Genomic DNA, 16,731 nt, shown 5'->3' with positions numbered 1-16,731 from the left:
CTCGGCAAAAATTCCCTCCCTATTCAGCCATGCCAGTTTTCTTCCCTCTCAGTTCATCTTATGGCACATGGGGACACCCTGCTCCTGTGCCTTGAAGACTTCCTTCTTGAGGAGCATCCATTCTTTCTGGACCCCTCTGCCCTTTAGGACTGACACCCAAGGGATGCTCCCTACGAAGTGTCCTAAAAAGTTCAAACTCTGCCCTCTGGAAGTCCAAGGTAGCAGTTTTACTGACCCCCCTCATGACTTCACCAAGAATAGAGATATATCTTAGTCATGATATATATCGTGATACAGATGTGTATCATCGTCATGATCACTCTGCCCAAGACAGCTCCCAGCCACCACATCTCCCACCAGTCCTTCTCTGTTCACGTACAGCAGGTCTAGCAGGGCACCCTCCCAGTAGGTTCACTAACAGCTGAGTCAGGAAGCTATCTTCCACACACTCCAGGAACCTCCTCGACTGCTTCCTCAGGCCTATCGTATTTCCAGCATATGTCTGGGAAGTTGAAGTCCCCCATGAGAACAAGCGCTGGCAATTGTGCGACTTCCGCCAGCTGCTTGTAGAATGCCTCATCTGTCTCTTCATCCTGGTTTGGCAGTCTATAGCAGACCCCCACCAGGGTGTCTGCCTTGTTGGCCTTTCCCCTGATCCTTACCCAGGATAAATACATATGCTCTAAACTGAAAAATTACGTTTTCCTGGTGGCTTGCATATGCCATATCCCCAGGCATACGTGAAGTACTATGCAAGATTTAATGATGCCCTCTTCTGGTCAGGAGCAGCTCTTACCACTGCAGGCTTCCCTGCACTGCAAAAGCAGTGGTCGGTCATGCAGTCCAGCCTTTGAAAGATGGAAATGAACAAGCTGTCTGTGCACAACCTACCACTTTGGATTCTTGCTGGATAACCCCATCCAAACCAAGTTGTTTCGTACCCACTTTATCTAGCACGCTGACTGTGAGTGCTGAAACAAAACCAAGTACATAGAGCAGAGTACCTGGAAAAGACACAGTAAATGTTAGAAATTCCTCAGTGTAGACAGCTGAATGACAGAATCAGCTGCATGTAACACGCAGAATTCTCTGTGACTTGTATTCCTGGCTTCTCTCACCATTAATACTGCAGTCTCATAGTAAGACCATTACCTTTTATCACCCTCTCAGACAGTTCTCAAGGTCTTTGTCCCCTAAGTTTCCCTGCTCCAGAATTGCCTGAGGCCTGTAACACTAAGGCCCTACCCATCTCTAAAGACAGACACTTTGTTGGACTATGGTCATAATGTGGCCTAAACTGCAACAGGTCTGTGCATAATGAGCCCAAGCTTAAAACAATCCAGACACTCAGAAACTTCAATGGCCCCATGAGAAGGGAGAGGTATTGGAAGCCAGGTTGTATGTCTTCACTTCTTTGACCAACTGCAGTTAACACAGCAATTCGACCTGATAGCATGCTTAGCTCCAGAGAAGTGAGTCAGGTTATGCTGGAAATGCCAGAAGCAAATTTAGCAATGGGCATCTGCTGCAGACATCTTTCTATCAGAAAGATCTATGTTTGTTTTGTTTTCCAAAGAGTCAAAGCAATATCTGTGATCCATACACACTCTGTCTGATGTGTTTATCCCTGTAGGAGCTACTGAAGTTGCTGTGCTGTGCTTGCAAATGCTGCCTGAGCACAAAACTAATGGTGTCAGTATGGGATGCAACAAGCCATGCCTGTCAATTTCTCTCTGAGAGCTGGCATCAGCAGAAGAGAGCAACAGGGGGTTCAGTTTCTTCAAGAGATTTATCTCACATATGCATCCCCTTTTTCATCAAGGATGGCCCATATTGCTTTGTTGTTTGGGAAATTACAATTTCCTATAAACCCTGAGTCCAAAAAGGACATCCTGAGGCAGGTCTTCATAACCACCATTCCAGCACATCAGAGTACCTAGGTCACACTGCTTAACTGAAGTGTGAAATAGATCATCCTTTCCCCTACAGACAGATCTCATCTCACTGCAGAGAAGAGAGGACAGGAACTGAAATTTTCTAAAGATATGGGCCCTAGAAGAGATTCACGAAAAAACATGTAAGGCAGATTCTGCTTCGCACAGTAATTTAAACCTGCATTTTAGTTCAGTCCATGTGCAAGACATCTTTCACCGAGACCAATACACAGACTGCTACAGAACCAGCAATATTCTCCTAGCCAAAATGCAGAACAAACACATTAGATCCTTTTATTTTGTTTTTTAAGTTTCACTCTTAAGTTTCCGTTCACTCAGTGAGAGAAAACGTATATTAAGTACTGAATACCTGTGATTGTAGATGTTAAAATATCTGGGGAAAGCTGCAGACAAAACCGTTAAGCTAACACTACAGCTTTAGAGGGGATTTCCAGGCATCAATGAAGAAAATACAATTCCATCACATACTCATACTAATGACAGAAAACAGTACAGAAAACTGGAAAACAATGTTCCCCTTACTGCTAACTTCACCATCTCTTTCAGGTACTTTTCATAACTGGACAAAACAGTCTAGCCTCAGGTCTGGAAGACAAAAAGTCAAAGCCCCAAAGAAACTCACCTCCCCAGAGTGTCCACTGCATTCCAAACAGTGACTCAAACTGCTGGGTGAAGAAGTTGAGGACACTTCCAAGACAGGAGAAAGACATAGTCAGTCCAAATGCCAGTGCCAGTTCCTTCCCCTTGAGCCAGAAGGCTGTGATACGATTCTGAACAACCTGGAGAAGAAAAAATTATTTTCTTGAACAGACCAAGAGCACTGCCCAGAAGCAGTGAACACAGCCTCTCAAGCTAGAGTGCTTTAGCTAGAGCATGAGATCTCTAAGCATCCGAAATGGAAGTAGTACTTGTCAACTTTGCTGTCAATTTTAAAGTGTACTAAATCATGCTGGGACATGAGAGTTGAACTTATCGCTCAAATAAGGCAAGCAAAAATAACCCCAAAGGCATAGCAGTCACAGGGCAGTCCCCACCCCTGGGAGAAGGACAAACTTGTTAGAAGGGAACCTTTCAAACATTTCAGCACATACAAAATCCATGTAATCCTTCAAGGAACAGTATTCTTCTGTTACCAGCATAGGTTTCTGGTGCAGAGCAGGTGAAGATGACTGATAGGACTAGGGTTTAGGAGGCAGAATAAAAATGTATCATGACCTTCTGGTGAGGCTTAATTAAGAATGTGAGTTTCTTACTAGTAAGTGACCCATTCCCAGAGTCAAAGAGCAGTCTTCCTGTTAGCATCATTGATAGGAGATATGGTGACCCCTTGAAATGTGAGCCCAGGGCAAAGACTGATGATCCCATCATAGTTAGAAGAGAGAAAACAAAGACACCAGTTAGGAAGAAACAAGTAAAAAAATTCCACAAACCTCAACAGGCATGCCATTTCCTTCTTTATGCCTCTATCTACTCATCACCTGTAAGATGCTAACTTTTGTGACACAGACAGAGCACAACTGCATTTGCTGGTACTGCTGGGCCTTGGTTAATGGCACATACCAGAACAAATGTCAGAACAAAACAGTACTTTATCAGTTTGTCCCATCAGAAACAGATAATTCCCTGTTATATGCATGCCAGAGAAAAGCATGTTTACTGTACTGCTCTGTAAATTGAGGTAAGTCAGTGGTCAAAAGATTAAAAGGTCTCAGTTGCATTCATGGAGCCACTCAATTAACAGTCATGCACTCACCACACAAAGCTGTGACCCCTCTCCCATACCTCTATGATCTTACCAAAATGGATCATCCTTTTGCACAGAAAGGACAGTCTGAAATACCACTTCAGTGCACAAATAAATTAATTAGTCCTCAGGACTTACAGCGATTTCCTAGTTTATCAATTAGGAATCCAGCCAAAATAACCACTACTGCATTTCTAGGAGAAAACAAGAACAGGAACGTTTTGTTTTGCTGCTAGGAAGCAACTAGCAAACTGCCCCAACCCTCAAAGGAAGAGAAAAGTGACTTACATCCAAGTGTAGATTGCATACGGCAAATTGAATTGTGCAGGTGTCATTCCCAATCCTTCAACACAGTCCAGCGTGCTATTGTGATGGGTTCCATTGGAGCATGTCAAGTTCTGCAAAACAAGTCAGAGAATCTCTGTTTGGCAGTAGACACGGACCCAAGCATTCCTTTAAAAATGAAGTCCTTTCTTGCCTACCAGATTTTTATTTCTCCCACTCAGTTCCCAGTTCCATGACCAGGAATTAGAGGACTCAGGTCTCCGAGAAAGCCAGCCCTTGCTGAATGAGAAATGACTGGCCCTTGGCATGTCTTCCTTTTCCTTTACTTTGGCAGTCATGGCAAGGCTCTGCACTTCTATACTGCCGGAGACTGCAGCACGAGATTTATTTGATTCATTTGTTTCTTGGCTACAGTTTAGCTTGATCTGGCTCTTCAAAAAATACTATAAAGTCTTAAGCAGTGTGTAAATATGAAACTTAACAATAGTCCATTTTAATTCACAGCTATAAAGTTTTTGCTGAACAGTAGGAAACTGGTAGTCATAACATGATTTAATAACATTGCTTCTACTACTGGAGAGCAACATCTCACAAACAAAAGCATGATCAGGGAAAAAAACACAACACTAGGTCTTCCAACTACTAAAAATCTACCTGTATTATTAAATGGATGCCAGGTCTTCCACACCAGAAGGCACAAACAAGTGACTGTTCTCCCATAGATGTACAGAAGTTGATATGGAACAAGGAACAAGTACTGACCTTATTTATTTATTTGTTTATTGTTCATGCCCTTTTCTCATAAAGCAATGAAAAACTGCACCCAATTTACTCTGGAATTCACTGTCTGAGTTATGACAGATTAATTACATTTTAAAAAAAAAAGTTACATGCAGGCTGTATATAATCCTATCCTTGGTATGGAAGAAAACGAACTGGACACTGACTCTAAATTTACGCACACTAATCTACCAGCAGATGGCACACATCTCTCTCAAAAGATATGAGACTATGGTAATGGCAGGTAAACGAGTCGGGTAAGAATTTCTATCAGGTATTCAGGAATTCATGTTAGAATTCTGGACTCTGGAATGCTTGGATGGACTGAAAAAGAAATTAACTGGGTTATCAGTTTAAACCCTGACCACCAAAATTCCCTAGTCTTTGTACATACTGCTAGATCTTACATTGCCGAGTCCTTACAGAGTTCCTGTAATCTCACTGGACAGCTCCTACTTTCAGCTAGCTGCTAAACCTGTGATGTGGAACCTGCAGTTTGGATTTGAAGACCCAGAAAGCCTTTTCCAGACTTTTATCTCTAACATCTCTAGTCTTTCAGTCCAGTGTAGGTAATAAGGATCAATTCTAGCTATCTTCTAATTGCAAAGTGTTGTGAACACCTCTCAAACACTGAACTTCGTTAGTGTAGCAAACGGTCCTTTGGACAGAAAGCTGACAATCACTGGACAGCAGCAATAGGTTTCAGACTTCCAGATCTCCCGCCAGCAGCAAGACCTCTCAGATACCTTATGGCCTGTCCTGGCTTTGTCCATCTTTTTTTACAGCAACAAGTAGGTCCATGTGGTTCCGTCCATCAGACTGAGCACCTGGCGCATAAGACCTCGGAGCACGACTTCCACATTTGCACCATTTGAGAAGCTTTTGAAGCACTACTTGTGACCAAAGCCTCTGATGCCCCGGTTTTACTTTTCTTACCCGACCTTCTTTGAGACAGCAACGCGGGCAGCACTGCGCGAAGGACCCCGGAGCCGGCACGCTCCTACCCCCTGGAACCGCTCCCGCAGGACGCTGGGGATGTCGAAGCAGAAGCAGGAGCCGAACGAAGGTCAGGAGGCAGTTGAAGAAAAGCACCACGAACCTGTAGCACGCTGAGCCCAGAGACGAGGCGCCTCGCCGCCGCTCCCAGACCGCCGCCGCCCGGCCCCACAGCCGCTGCTCGGCTCCGGGACGCAGCGGGGACGGGGACGGGGACGGGACCCAGGCACCACCCGCCCGCTTCCCCGCTCCCGCTCCCCGCAGGCTTCCCCTGGGCAGGGCCTTCAGCCTCAGGGGCTGGCAAGGAGCGAGCGCCGCTGCCGGCCGGCAGAATTATCCTGAACTGAAAAGAGGAAATACGGTAAACCCAATTAAAACTCATACCCGTAAAAGGAAGAACTCCAATGCATAAATACAAGATTAATGACAGCCTTGTAGGCAACAGCACAGAATAAACCGGCTTATAACTGGCATCAGAAACTGCAGGTAAGTCTAAAATATGATGCTCTTAAAACAAAAAGAAAGTGTACGTTTTAGGCTGTATTAATAGAAGTCGCTCATGGAAGAACTTGAGAAAGATCGGTTACTTAAGCCAATAGACAATACTGCACAAGAGCAGATAGAAGGAAATCACACACAAATAAATTAAAGTTTCATAGTTATCAGAAAAGCAGGGCCCTGGTAGTGAAAAGACATAGGGGAAAAAAAAAATAAAAAGGTAAGTATATTTGTCTTTCTTACTCAGTTGTCTGAAGAATATTTTATTTATGCCCAAACAATGCATGAAGAGGAATTGAATATGGCAAGCTTCACAAGACAACAGTGAGGGCCAGTGAGTTTCTTGATTTTAAAATACAGCTTGATGAAGATACGAGGAGGGTTATGTGGCTTGCTTCTCCTTCATAGCAGGCAGCAGGATCTCGTAATCTAAAATTTTCTTCCTACTCCTGTGTCACTGGCTTAACCATGAACCATACACGGCATGAGAAAGGAGCAGCCCTAAAAAAAATAATAAGTTGTACAATTGGATACATGTAGCAAAATGTTCTTTATGCTTTTGTATTTATGTATTCAAAGAGACAAATTTTTTTCAGGTAGCAAATGCAACATTAAAGAAAAGCTTTTCAACAGCAGTGTGTACTGACAACAGTTCAATAATTTTAAGAGCATATGACTTGTGATGGAAGTCAGATTGCAACATATACTCCATTTTTTAAATGCTGTCATTTTAGACATCACTTATGCTGCTACGTAGAAATTTTTAATTTTATCCTAAACTATAGTTTCTCACTTCCTTGGCCTGCAGGAAAATGCTGAAGCAGCAATTTCTTCCCAGAAAGAGCAGTCAGGCATTGGAAAAGGTTGCCCAGGGAAGTGGTGGCGTCACCATCCCTGGGGGTGTTTCAGGAAAGGCTGGATGTGGTGCTTAGGGACATGGTTTAGTGGGTGACATTGGTGGGAGCGGGACGGTTGGACCAGATGATCTTGGAGGTCTTTTCCAACCTTAATAATTCCGTGATTCTGTGATTATCTTACTTGCACAGAATGCATCCTATCCCATTACCTGCCTGTGTTGTGCTGGCCCTGGCTGACAGGTAAGCTCCCAGCCCGTTGTTCCCTCCCTCCCAGTGGGATGAGAGAGAACCAGAGTGGCAGAAGAAAGGGGAAAAACCCCTCACAGGTTGAGATGCAGACAGTTTATAAATTGGGGGGGGGGGGGGGGGGGGGGGGGGGGAACAAAACAAGTGATGCAAAAGCAGTCTCAACATCAACAGAGCAATGCCCATCCAGCCCCTGAGAAACGGATACCTTCAGAAAAACTCCCCTCCAGCTCTATGACACTATATGGTGTGGAAAATCCCTTTGGTCAGTTTGGGTCAGCAGCCCCACCTGTGTTGCCTCTCTACTTGCAAAAGAAACAGAGAAGGCCATGGTGTCATGCAAGCACAGCTCAGCATCAGCTAAAAAACTAGTGAGCTAATGCTGTTTCCATCACCAGTTTAAAATACTGCACCATATGGGCTGAGAAAAAAATTAAATGCATCCCAGCCAAAGTGACTACACTAAGAACTAGCTTGTGATTGAAACTTTTGGTCAATTAAAAAAGTTTTGTATAGAAGCACTTAGTGAAAATAAAAGCGTCCAGATAACAATAACACACATGCATGTGCGTGAAAATACATGTATATACATATATAAAATAAACAATCATGTGTGTGATTGGTTTGAAAACTTGACTTTCCTAATGGTTTGCAGGTTTTCAGGAAACTAACTAGGTTTTGATTCCAGCTGCTTCCTTACAAAAGCAATGAAATGTTCTTGAATACACTTTTTTCTAATAATGCTGCCACTCATTTTGCTTCTGTTTTATATTTCCATGAAGGACACTTGCTGGTAAGTATCATTATAAATGGTATATGAAAGAGCTTTTCAGCTGTCAATATGTTGCTACAGATCTACATTTTAAATTCAAAGAATGGATCAAAGGTTCCAGACTTGCAAATAATATATATGTGTAGTATACTATAGCCCACAGATACTCAGATTTCTCATTGGGCTATGAACATTACTAACAACAGTAGGGGTGTACTAATATTGCCAGGAGCAGCATCAGTTTCCTGTCCTGTACCAGACCTTGTATCATTTCTTGTGCCACTAGAGATATTAGTATCACAGTTCAGGAACCTGTGTTGCAACCATATTGCTTGTGAAAATTAATAATATGCTGGAACAAAATTTGATTTTGGTTGTGGGTTGTTTGTTTGTTTTCCATATACTTTATATATATATATATATTTCCCACCTTCCGATCAAACCTTGCCTAACAGACTATGTGAATTGGATGTGTTACAATTAATTCAGCTTTCTAATTTTACACCACCACCCCCGACCCTATCAGCACCAGCTTGTGAATGATCTGGAGCAAAGACTGGAAGTGTGCTTAATTCATGAGACCTTAGGAAGAATTAGCGTGTAGAACTAGCAATGTTGTGGTCAAATATTTGTGAGAGGTTTGTGATAGAGGCATGAGTGTTTGTCTCAGCTTATATCATTTCTAGAAGGCTCTGTGGTATATACAGTGTCAAAAATTGTACTTCTTAGCTGAGCTGCTTGAGATAAGTGGCTTTATCAATCGGGTTAGTATAGAAAGTGGCAAAACTGTTGCTGTGCAAAGAAATTGGAAACGCTGTTGGTATACTTCACCAACTGAGAAATTACTTAGATTCAAGGTGGTTTCCTAGGAGCTAATAAGAAACATTATGTTGCAAGATGTTTGTCTTTGGGAGGAAAGGGACAGGCACAAACATACTTCAAGTGTCTTGTCAGTTAAAGGTAACTTTCTGAGTATGACCTAGTGAAATACTTTCCTGCTGAATCCGTAAGTAAGGATCTAGACATGAATGATTAGAAATCTATGATTCAGAAATCATTTGGGAATACTGAACCTGAAATCTATGGTTATTTCTTCTGTCCAATAGGTATCTATCTCTTCTGTAATTCCTTTTACTTTTTTTTTTTTTTTTTGTAACTATTGTCTGGTTCCTGCAACTGTACATCTATAAAGGTATGATCATAATATTTTGCCTTCACTGTAAATTTATTCCAAAACTGCACAGCTTTTGTTATTTCCTGAAGCTCTCAGAAGTCCTGGTTACAGAACTGCCATAAAAACCTACATAGATAATTCTAAATTGGTTTTACAAAAAGCTTGTCAAAAGTAGTATCAAGTCCTTCCCATGCCCTTGAAGTCCTTGTGCCACTTTTCCTGATTTTATAGCTTCAGTTTTATTTCTTAAAACAGGCAGTCTCTTCTGATATATCTTTTCCCTTGTTTATCTGGATTTTATATTACCAAGGCCTCAGTCTCAAGGACTCTTTAAGTCTTGTGGACAGTCCTTTAAGTTTAATGCATAACTCATTAAAGCATGTGTCAATATTTGCATTTTATTTCCAACTGACTGATTTATGTGAGAGAAAACACTGAAATTGGCTTTGTGACATATTTTGTCGTATCTTTCTGTAAAGAAAAGATCCACTATTTTTGTTTGCTTGTTTGTTGTATCTTCAGTCATAAATAGTTGGGTAAAAGTATAACTATACTAAGTACAACATTTTTAGGTTGTTAAGTGATTTTGATTTAACAGTCTCAGTGTAATATGTGTTATAATTAATTATGTAATGGATTGCATATTTTTTCTGGAAACAGAGGAAATTGGAGCATTGATATTTAATCATTTAACATATTTTGCTATAACCTTATCATGACTTCATATTTTTCTTACTGACCAGCAAGTGTCTTCTCTCAGGCACTCTGGATCCCCAGTGAGATTGTTCTGCTGCTGAGCTCTGAAATGCCTTTCCGATGCTGCCAGAGGCTCCATCATCAGATGATCTGTGCTGTTCACCTCAGAGCCTGACATGGCTGCAAGAGAGGAAAATCCTTAGTGCACACATTAAGCAGGTGGAGGAGGAGGCGGCTTCACAGTGGCAGGAAAACCCATACTTCTGTATATTTGCTTACTCTCATGTGGCTCCATGTTTCTCTGTCTCTCACTAGCATGGAAGGATATCAGGTCCAGAAGGGCTACAATAGAACATTAAACAGCAGTGTTTCTGAAAACATCAGGAGCTTCTGTGCACTTTATTACACTTCTGCTCTTCTAGGTGTTGTGCTTTAACACAGCATGCAGCTAAGTATCCCATGGCCATTCACTTGCTCCCCCCCTGCAGCGGGTCAGCGGGATGAGGGAGAGAACTGGGGGGAAATAAAGTAAAACTCATGGGTTGAGATAAAGATAGTTGAATAGGACTGAAAAGGAAGGGAAAATAATAATAATAATAAAAGAATATACAAAACAAGCAACACACAACACAATCACTCACCACCAGACAACAAATACTCAGCCAGACCCCAAGCAGCAGTAGCTCACCCAAGCCAACTACCCCCAAGTTTTACTGTCAAGCATAACACCATATGGTATGGAATACCCCTTTTGTGAATTGGGGTCTGGTTCTGTTCCCTCCCAGCTCCTTGTGTACCCCCAGCCTCCTCGCTGGCAGGGCGGTGTGAGAAACTGAGAAGTCCTTGCCTCTGTGCAAGCACTGCTCTGCAACAACTAAAACATTGGTGTGTCATCAGCATTCTTCTCATCATAAATACAAAACAGAGCACCATACCAGCTACGAGGAGGAAAAATATCTCTGCTGAAACCAGGACGCTAGGTGACACGTCTTAATTTACCCTGAGATACCCTTCCTTGCATTTGGCTTTTGTATGGAGGGGTAAAATAGTAAGTGTCCAAAGGAACACTGTATGGCTACACTTCCCAAATTTTTCTTATAATGTAACTGTTGTGGTTTAACCCGGCTGGCAGCTAAACACCACACAGCCGTTCGCTCACCCTCCCCCCTCCCTCTCTGGGATGGGGGAGAGAAACGGGAAAGTGAAGCCGGTGAGTTGAGATAAAGACAGTTTAGTAAGACAGGAAAATAATAATAACAATAATAATAATAATAGTGATAATGGTAATAGTATTAACAATAATAATGTGTAAGAAAACAAGTGATGCACAATGCAATTGCTCACCACCCGCTGACCGATGCCCAGCCTATTCCCGAGCAGCCGGCCCCCCCACCCCGGCCAGCCACCCCTATATATTGTTTAGCATGACGCCAGATGGCATGGAATACCCCTTTGGCCAGTTTGGGTCAGCTGTCCTGGGTCTGTCCCCTCCCAGCTCCTGCTGCACCCCCAGCCTGCTCGCTGGCAGGACAGAGCGAGAAGCCGAAAAGTCCTTGGCCTGGTGTAAACACTGCTCTGCAACAATTAAAACATCAGCATGTTATCAGTGCTCTTCTCATCCTAATCCAAAACATAGCACCCTACCAGCTACTATGAGCTACTTAACTCTGTCCTAACTGGAACCAGGACAGTAACTTTCTTGGTTTTTGTGTGTGTGTGCATTTTGTTGATGTTGTTGTTGTTGTTTTGTTGTTTGTTTTGTTGCTTTGTTTATTTGTTTGTCTCTGCTCTATACTTCATAGTCCAGGGAGCAAAGAGACCAAAGTTAATTTTTAGAATGAGATGAACAGGCCAGAACATCTTGGCCTCATTCAGGAAATCTTTTTTTGACTTCTGTTCAAGATCTGCTCATCAATTTAACATGCAAGAAAAAGAAATTGGTCAAGGGAAGTGATTGTCCCACTCTGATCTGCGCTGGTGCAGCCTCACCTCAAGCACTGTGTGCAGGTTTGGGCACCACAGTATAAGAAGGACATAAAACTGTTAAAGACTGTCCAAAGGAGCATAACAAATGTGGTGAAGGGTCTAGATGGCAAGGTATATGAGGAGAGGCTGAGGTCTCTTGGTTTGTTTGGCCCAGAGCAGAGCAGGCCAAGGGAAGGCCTCATGGCGGCCTGCAGCTCCCTCACGAGGGGAGTAGAGTGGCAGGCACTGAGCTCTGCTCTGTGGGGACAGCAAAAGGACCCAAGGAAATGGCATGGAGCTGGGACAGGGTCAGGCTTTGTGTTAGGGAAAGGTTCTGCACCGAGAGGGTGGCTGGGCACTGACACAGGCTCCTCAGGGCAGTGGTCACAGCACCAAGCCTGCTGGAGTCCAAGAAGCGTTTGGACAGCACTCTCAAATACAGTTTGCTTTTTGGGTGGTCCTGTGCAGAGCCAGGATGATGATCACTCAGTGATCCTTGTGGGTCCCCTCCAACTCAGGATATTTTGTGATTCTATGATTCTAATTAATAAATTCCACATGCTAATTAGTCAAAAAATACTCTGAACTTAGTCTTTGCATGTATTTTTGGTGTTAATATCTACCATGAATGTAATTGTCCTGGAAAATCTTGCTAGGATATCAATAAAGAAAAAATGAAACAATAAAATACAGAGAAAAAGATGGAATTCTGATCCTATAAAGTGTTAAAGTAGATCTAGAAAACTAGTTTTAGGTAGTAAACTACAAAGCAAGTGTTATGAGGAGCAACCAAGGGAACCGGGGCTATTTAGTATGAAGAAGAGGAGCCTGAGGGGAGATGCCATCACACTCTACAAATACCTGAAAGGAGGCTGCAGTGAGAAGGGTGTTGATCTCTTCTGTTAGGTGACAACTGATAGGATGCAAGGAAATGGCCTGAAGTTACACCAGCAGAGGTTTAGTTTGGACATATGATATTGGGAGTATGCTATGGGCTACATGATAAAGAAGATCAAGCGAATGCGAACCTATATAGACAGATAGAAGCAGCCTTGCACTCACAAGCCCTGGTCCTTCATGGGGGACTTCAGCCACCCAGATATCTGTTGGAGGGACAGCATGGCAGGGCATAAGCAATCCAGGAGAAGGAGACTCCACAACCTCTCTGGGCAGCCTGTTCCAGTGCTCTGTCACCCTCACAGTAAAGAAGTGTCCTCTCATATTCAAATGGAACCTCCTTTGCTTCAGTTTGTGCCCATTGCCTCTCATTCTTATTCAAGATTCAAGATTCAAGATTATCTTGAGTGTCATCACGTGGCACTTGCAGGGCAACCAGGCGATCAGGCCCAGTCAGCATGGGTTTATGAAAGGCAGGTCGTGCTTGACGAACCTGATCTCCTTCTATGACCAAGTGACGCACTTAGTGGATGAGGGAAAGGCTGTGGATGTGGTCTACCTTGACTTCAGTAAGGCTTTTGACACCATTTCCCATAACATTCTCCTCAAGAAACTGGCTGCTCGTGGCTTGGACTGGTGTACACTTCGTTGGGTTAAAAACTGGCTGGATGGCTGGGCCCAAAGAGGCGTGGTGAATGGAGTCAAATCCAGTTGGAGGCTGGTCACTAGTGGCGTCCCCCAGGGCTCAGTGCTGGGGCCGGTCCTCTTTAATATCTTTATCGATGATCTGGGTGAGGGGATCGAGTGCACCCTCAGTAAGTTTGCAGATGACACCAAGTTAGGTGCATGTGTCGATCTGCTCGAGGGTAGGAAGGCTCTGCAGGAGGATCTGGATAGGTTGGACCGATGGGCTGAGGCCAACTGTATGAGGTTCAACAAGGCCAAGTGCCGGGTCCTGCATCTGGGGCGTAACAACCCCAAGCAGAGCTACAGGCTGGGAGATGAGTGGTTGGAAAGCTGCCTGGCAGAGAAGGACCTGGAAGTACTGGTTGATAGTCAGCTGAATATGAGCCAGCAGTGTGCTCAGGTGGCCAAGAAGGCCAACAGCATCCTGGCTTGTATAAGAAGCAGTGTGGCCAGCAGGGCTAGGGAAGTGATTGTCCCCCTCTACTCGGCTCTGGTGAGGCCGCACCTCGAGTACTGTGTTCAGTTTTGGGCCCCTCGCTACAAGAAAGACGTGGAGGTGCTCGAGAGAGTCCAGAGAAGGGCAACGAAGCTGGTGAGGGGTCTGGAGAACAAGTCTTACGAGGAGCGGCTGAGGGAGCTGGGCTTGTTCAGCCTGGAGAAGAGGAGGCTCAGGGGCGACCTTATCGCACTCTACAGATACCTTAAAGGAGGCTGTAGCGGGGTGGGAGTTGGTTGGTCTGTTCTCCCACGTGCCTGGTGACAGGACGAGGGGGAATGGGCTAAAGTTGGGTCCAGGGGAGGTTTAGGTTGGATATTAGGAAAAACTTCTTTACCAAAAGGGTTGTTAGGCATTGGAATGGGCTGCCCAGGGAAGTGGTTGAGTCACCATCCCTGGAGGTCTTTAAGAGACGTTTAGATGTAGAGCTTAGTGATATGGTTTAGTGGAGGACTTGTTAGTGTTAGGTCAGAGGTTGGACTAGGTGATCTTGGAGGTCTCTTCAAACCTAGATGATCTGTGATTCTGTCGCTGGGGACAACTTAAAAAAGCCTCGTTCCATCCTCTTGACACCCTCCCCTCAGATATTTATATACACTGCTGAGGTCTCCTCTCATTTTTCTTTTCCAGGCTAAAAAGGCCCAGTTGTCTCAGCCTGTCCTCATACAACAGGTGCTCCAGTCCCCTAATCACCTTTGTAGCCCTAATTTGTAAATTGCCTGTAGGAAGTTTCTTCTGTTGGTGGGGAGTAATTTGAGACCCTTGAATGGGCAGCGAGCCCCCCAGGGACATGACAGCACAATCTCTGATGGTGCCACAAGACAGTATTCCTGTCTGAATAGGTCCTTGTCTCCTTTCACTGTAGAAGCTCCAGCTACCTCACCTGGGGAAATATAACTGAGTACCTAAATTAAAACAACTACCATGTATGGAGGTAAAGGAGTGCCCTGATTTTCATGGACACAAGGAAGAAACTTGCGTTTGGAAGTTGTGCATTAATAATTGGGTTGCACAATTAGATTCTAACACTCTTTAGTCTGGAAGATGCTCCCTTCCTCCAGGATTCCTCCTTAATCATACCTCACACTGAACAGCAGACAGATCAGGTAACACAGCTTACATCTGTGCTAGATGATGGAGAGCCTAAAGTGTAAATCAGGAAGAATCGAGTAGTTTGTGGCCTCCACAGCATTTATTTAGAAGCCTTTCCAGTCTTTGGCTTGTTAACGTGTCCAGGCCTAGGACAACTGCTCGCCCTGAAATCATTCAGCCCTGGGGCCCAGATCAGGAGAAGAAGACGTGGTTTGGGTGCCAGTGAGGGAAAACCGACGGGACCAGGACAGGGCTGGGTGCACGGCTCGGGGCTGACCCCGCAGCACACCCGAGGCCGCTGCGTTTCGCCCGAGGCCGTGGCGGCCCCCGCGGCTCACGCCGGCCCCTCAGCAAGCGGAGGTCGCCTCGCTCGGGGTCACCGCCACGCGCCCCCTCCCGCCCCGCGGCTGCGCCGTGCCGCGCGGTGCCGGGCGGCCTCCGCGCCCCGTGACGCGGCGGGGAGGGGCCTCGCGCCCATTGGCGGCCGGCAGCGGCGGAGGAGCGGAGCCCGGCGGCGGCCTCGGCAGCGGCGGAGCGGAGCGGAGCGGGGCAGGGCAGGGCGCGGCGCGGCGCTCGCAGGCCGGCAGGATGCTGGAGATCCAGCTGGACGATGGCGGCGTCGGGGGGTACCCGGGCGACGACTACTGCTCGGGCTCGGTGATGTCGGAGCGGGTCTCGGGCCTGGCCAACAGCATCTACCGCGAGTTCGAGCGGCTCATCCACTGCTACGATGAGGAGGTGGTGAAGGAGCTGATGCCGCTGGTGGTGACGGTGCTGGAGAACCTGGACTCGGTGCTGACCGACAACCAGGAGCACGAGGTGGAGCTGGAGCTGCTGCGGGAGGACAACGAGCAGCTCCTCACGCAGTACGAGCGGGAGAAGGCGCTGCGCAAGCAGGCCGAGGAGGTGAGCGCGGCCCCGCCGGCCCCCCCCCCGCCGCCGGGCTCGGCCTAACGGGCCCGGCCCGGCCCGGCCCCGCCCCGCGCCGCGCCGCCGCCTCGGCCTCCCCGGCCCCCGCTCGGCCCCGCCGCCGGGCATCCAGCGCCCATTTGGGGCCTCCGCCGCGGGGGGCGGAGCTCGAGGGGCCGGGCCCGTCACGGCCGGCGGGCTGAGGGACCCCGGCGGGCTGAGGGGCCCCGGCGGACCTCCCGTGAGGCGGCGGCCGGCGGGGGAGCGCCGCTGGAGCCGGGCGGGGCCGCGCATCCACGGAGGGGGGAGGCCGGGGCCGTGAGGGGGAGCGGAACGGAGCGGCCTGCGGTGCCTTCTAGAAGGGCCGGCGGGGGCCGGCCAGGGCGAACGCGGCCCGCTGTGCCCCGGTGGTGCCGGGCAGCTCCGCCCGCCCGCCCGCGGGGTGCCCCCTTGCCTCGCCCGGGGAGCGTCGGCGAGAAAATGGCCATGGCTCCGCCGCCGGGCTGGCGTCGGCTGCGCGCACAGCCGGGCTCTTTTTCTCCTGCATCACCGTGCGCCTGGAGCCAAGGAGGCAGGGACTGGTGCTGCCGAGCCGCCCGCTCGAAAGGGGGAAGGAAAATGAATCAAAAATAGCTGCAGTTCCGTGAATGTGAAGAATTCACTCTAGAGTACCAACAGCAGC

General features: G+C 46.5%; 2 protein-coding genes and 1 long non-coding RNA gene across 34 annotated transcripts in view; 1 reads left to right on the top strand and 2 right to left on the bottom strand.

Annotated features, from left to right (window-relative positions):
- Positions 1-577: 577 nt before the first annotated feature.
- On the bottom strand, positions 578-6,142 carry LOC136786460 (major facilitator superfamily domain-containing protein 1-like). Its single transcript, XM_066977880.1, is given in 8 exon segments — positions 578-1,004; positions 2,578-2,733; positions 3,209-3,354; positions 3,840-3,893; positions 3,988-4,097; positions 5,769-5,828; positions 5,830-6,077; positions 6,121-6,142. Coding segments are annotated over 8 exon segments (966 nt in total). The 3' UTR covers positions 578-834.
- Positions 6,143-6,487: 345 nt separating this feature from the next.
- LOC136786448 (uncharacterized) lies at positions 6,488-11,545 on the bottom strand. Of its 3 annotated transcripts, none has more exons than XR_010825141.1 (4): positions 11,452-11,545; positions 10,283-10,345; positions 10,048-10,183; positions 6,488-6,759 (listed from the first exon to the last, which is right to left on the bottom strand). It is a non-coding gene; the product is annotated as an uncharacterized lncRNA (long non-coding RNA). The 3 variants fall into 3 exon arrangements; XR_010825139.1 differs by lacking the exon at positions 11,452-11,545 and adding an exon at positions 11,348-11,405; XR_010825140.1 differs by lacking the exon at positions 11,452-11,545 and adding an exon at positions 10,750-10,856.
- A 4,066-nt stretch (positions 11,546-15,611) lies between these two features.
- The window catches only part of MAPK8IP3 (mitogen-activated protein kinase 8 interacting protein 3), a 71,062-nt gene continuing 69,942 nt past the window's right edge, over positions 15,612-16,731 (top strand). For 22 of the 30 annotated variants that reach the window (XM_048066811.2, XM_048066758.2, XM_048066747.2 and 19 more), the window contains exon 1: positions 15,612-16,046. In XM_048066811.2, the coding sequence (XP_047922768.2) occupies positions 15,729-16,046 (318 nt within the window). In that variant the 5' untranslated portion in view covers positions 15,612-15,728. The remainder of the gene's footprint in view (positions 16,047-16,731) is intronic. The other 8 variants (XM_048066846.2, XM_048066837.2, XM_048066826.2 and 5 more) reach the window with 1 other exon arrangement.

Source organism: Anser cygnoides, chromosome 15, assembly GCF_040182565.1.
Source record: "Anser cygnoides isolate HZ-2024a breed goose chromosome 15, Taihu_goose_T2T_genome, whole genome shotgun sequence".
Lineage (NCBI taxonomy): Eukaryota > Metazoa > Chordata > Aves > Anseriformes > Anatidae > Anser > Anser cygnoides.
Note: the sequence above shows the minus strand (reverse complement) of the source record. Positions and strands in the feature narration are given on the sequence as shown.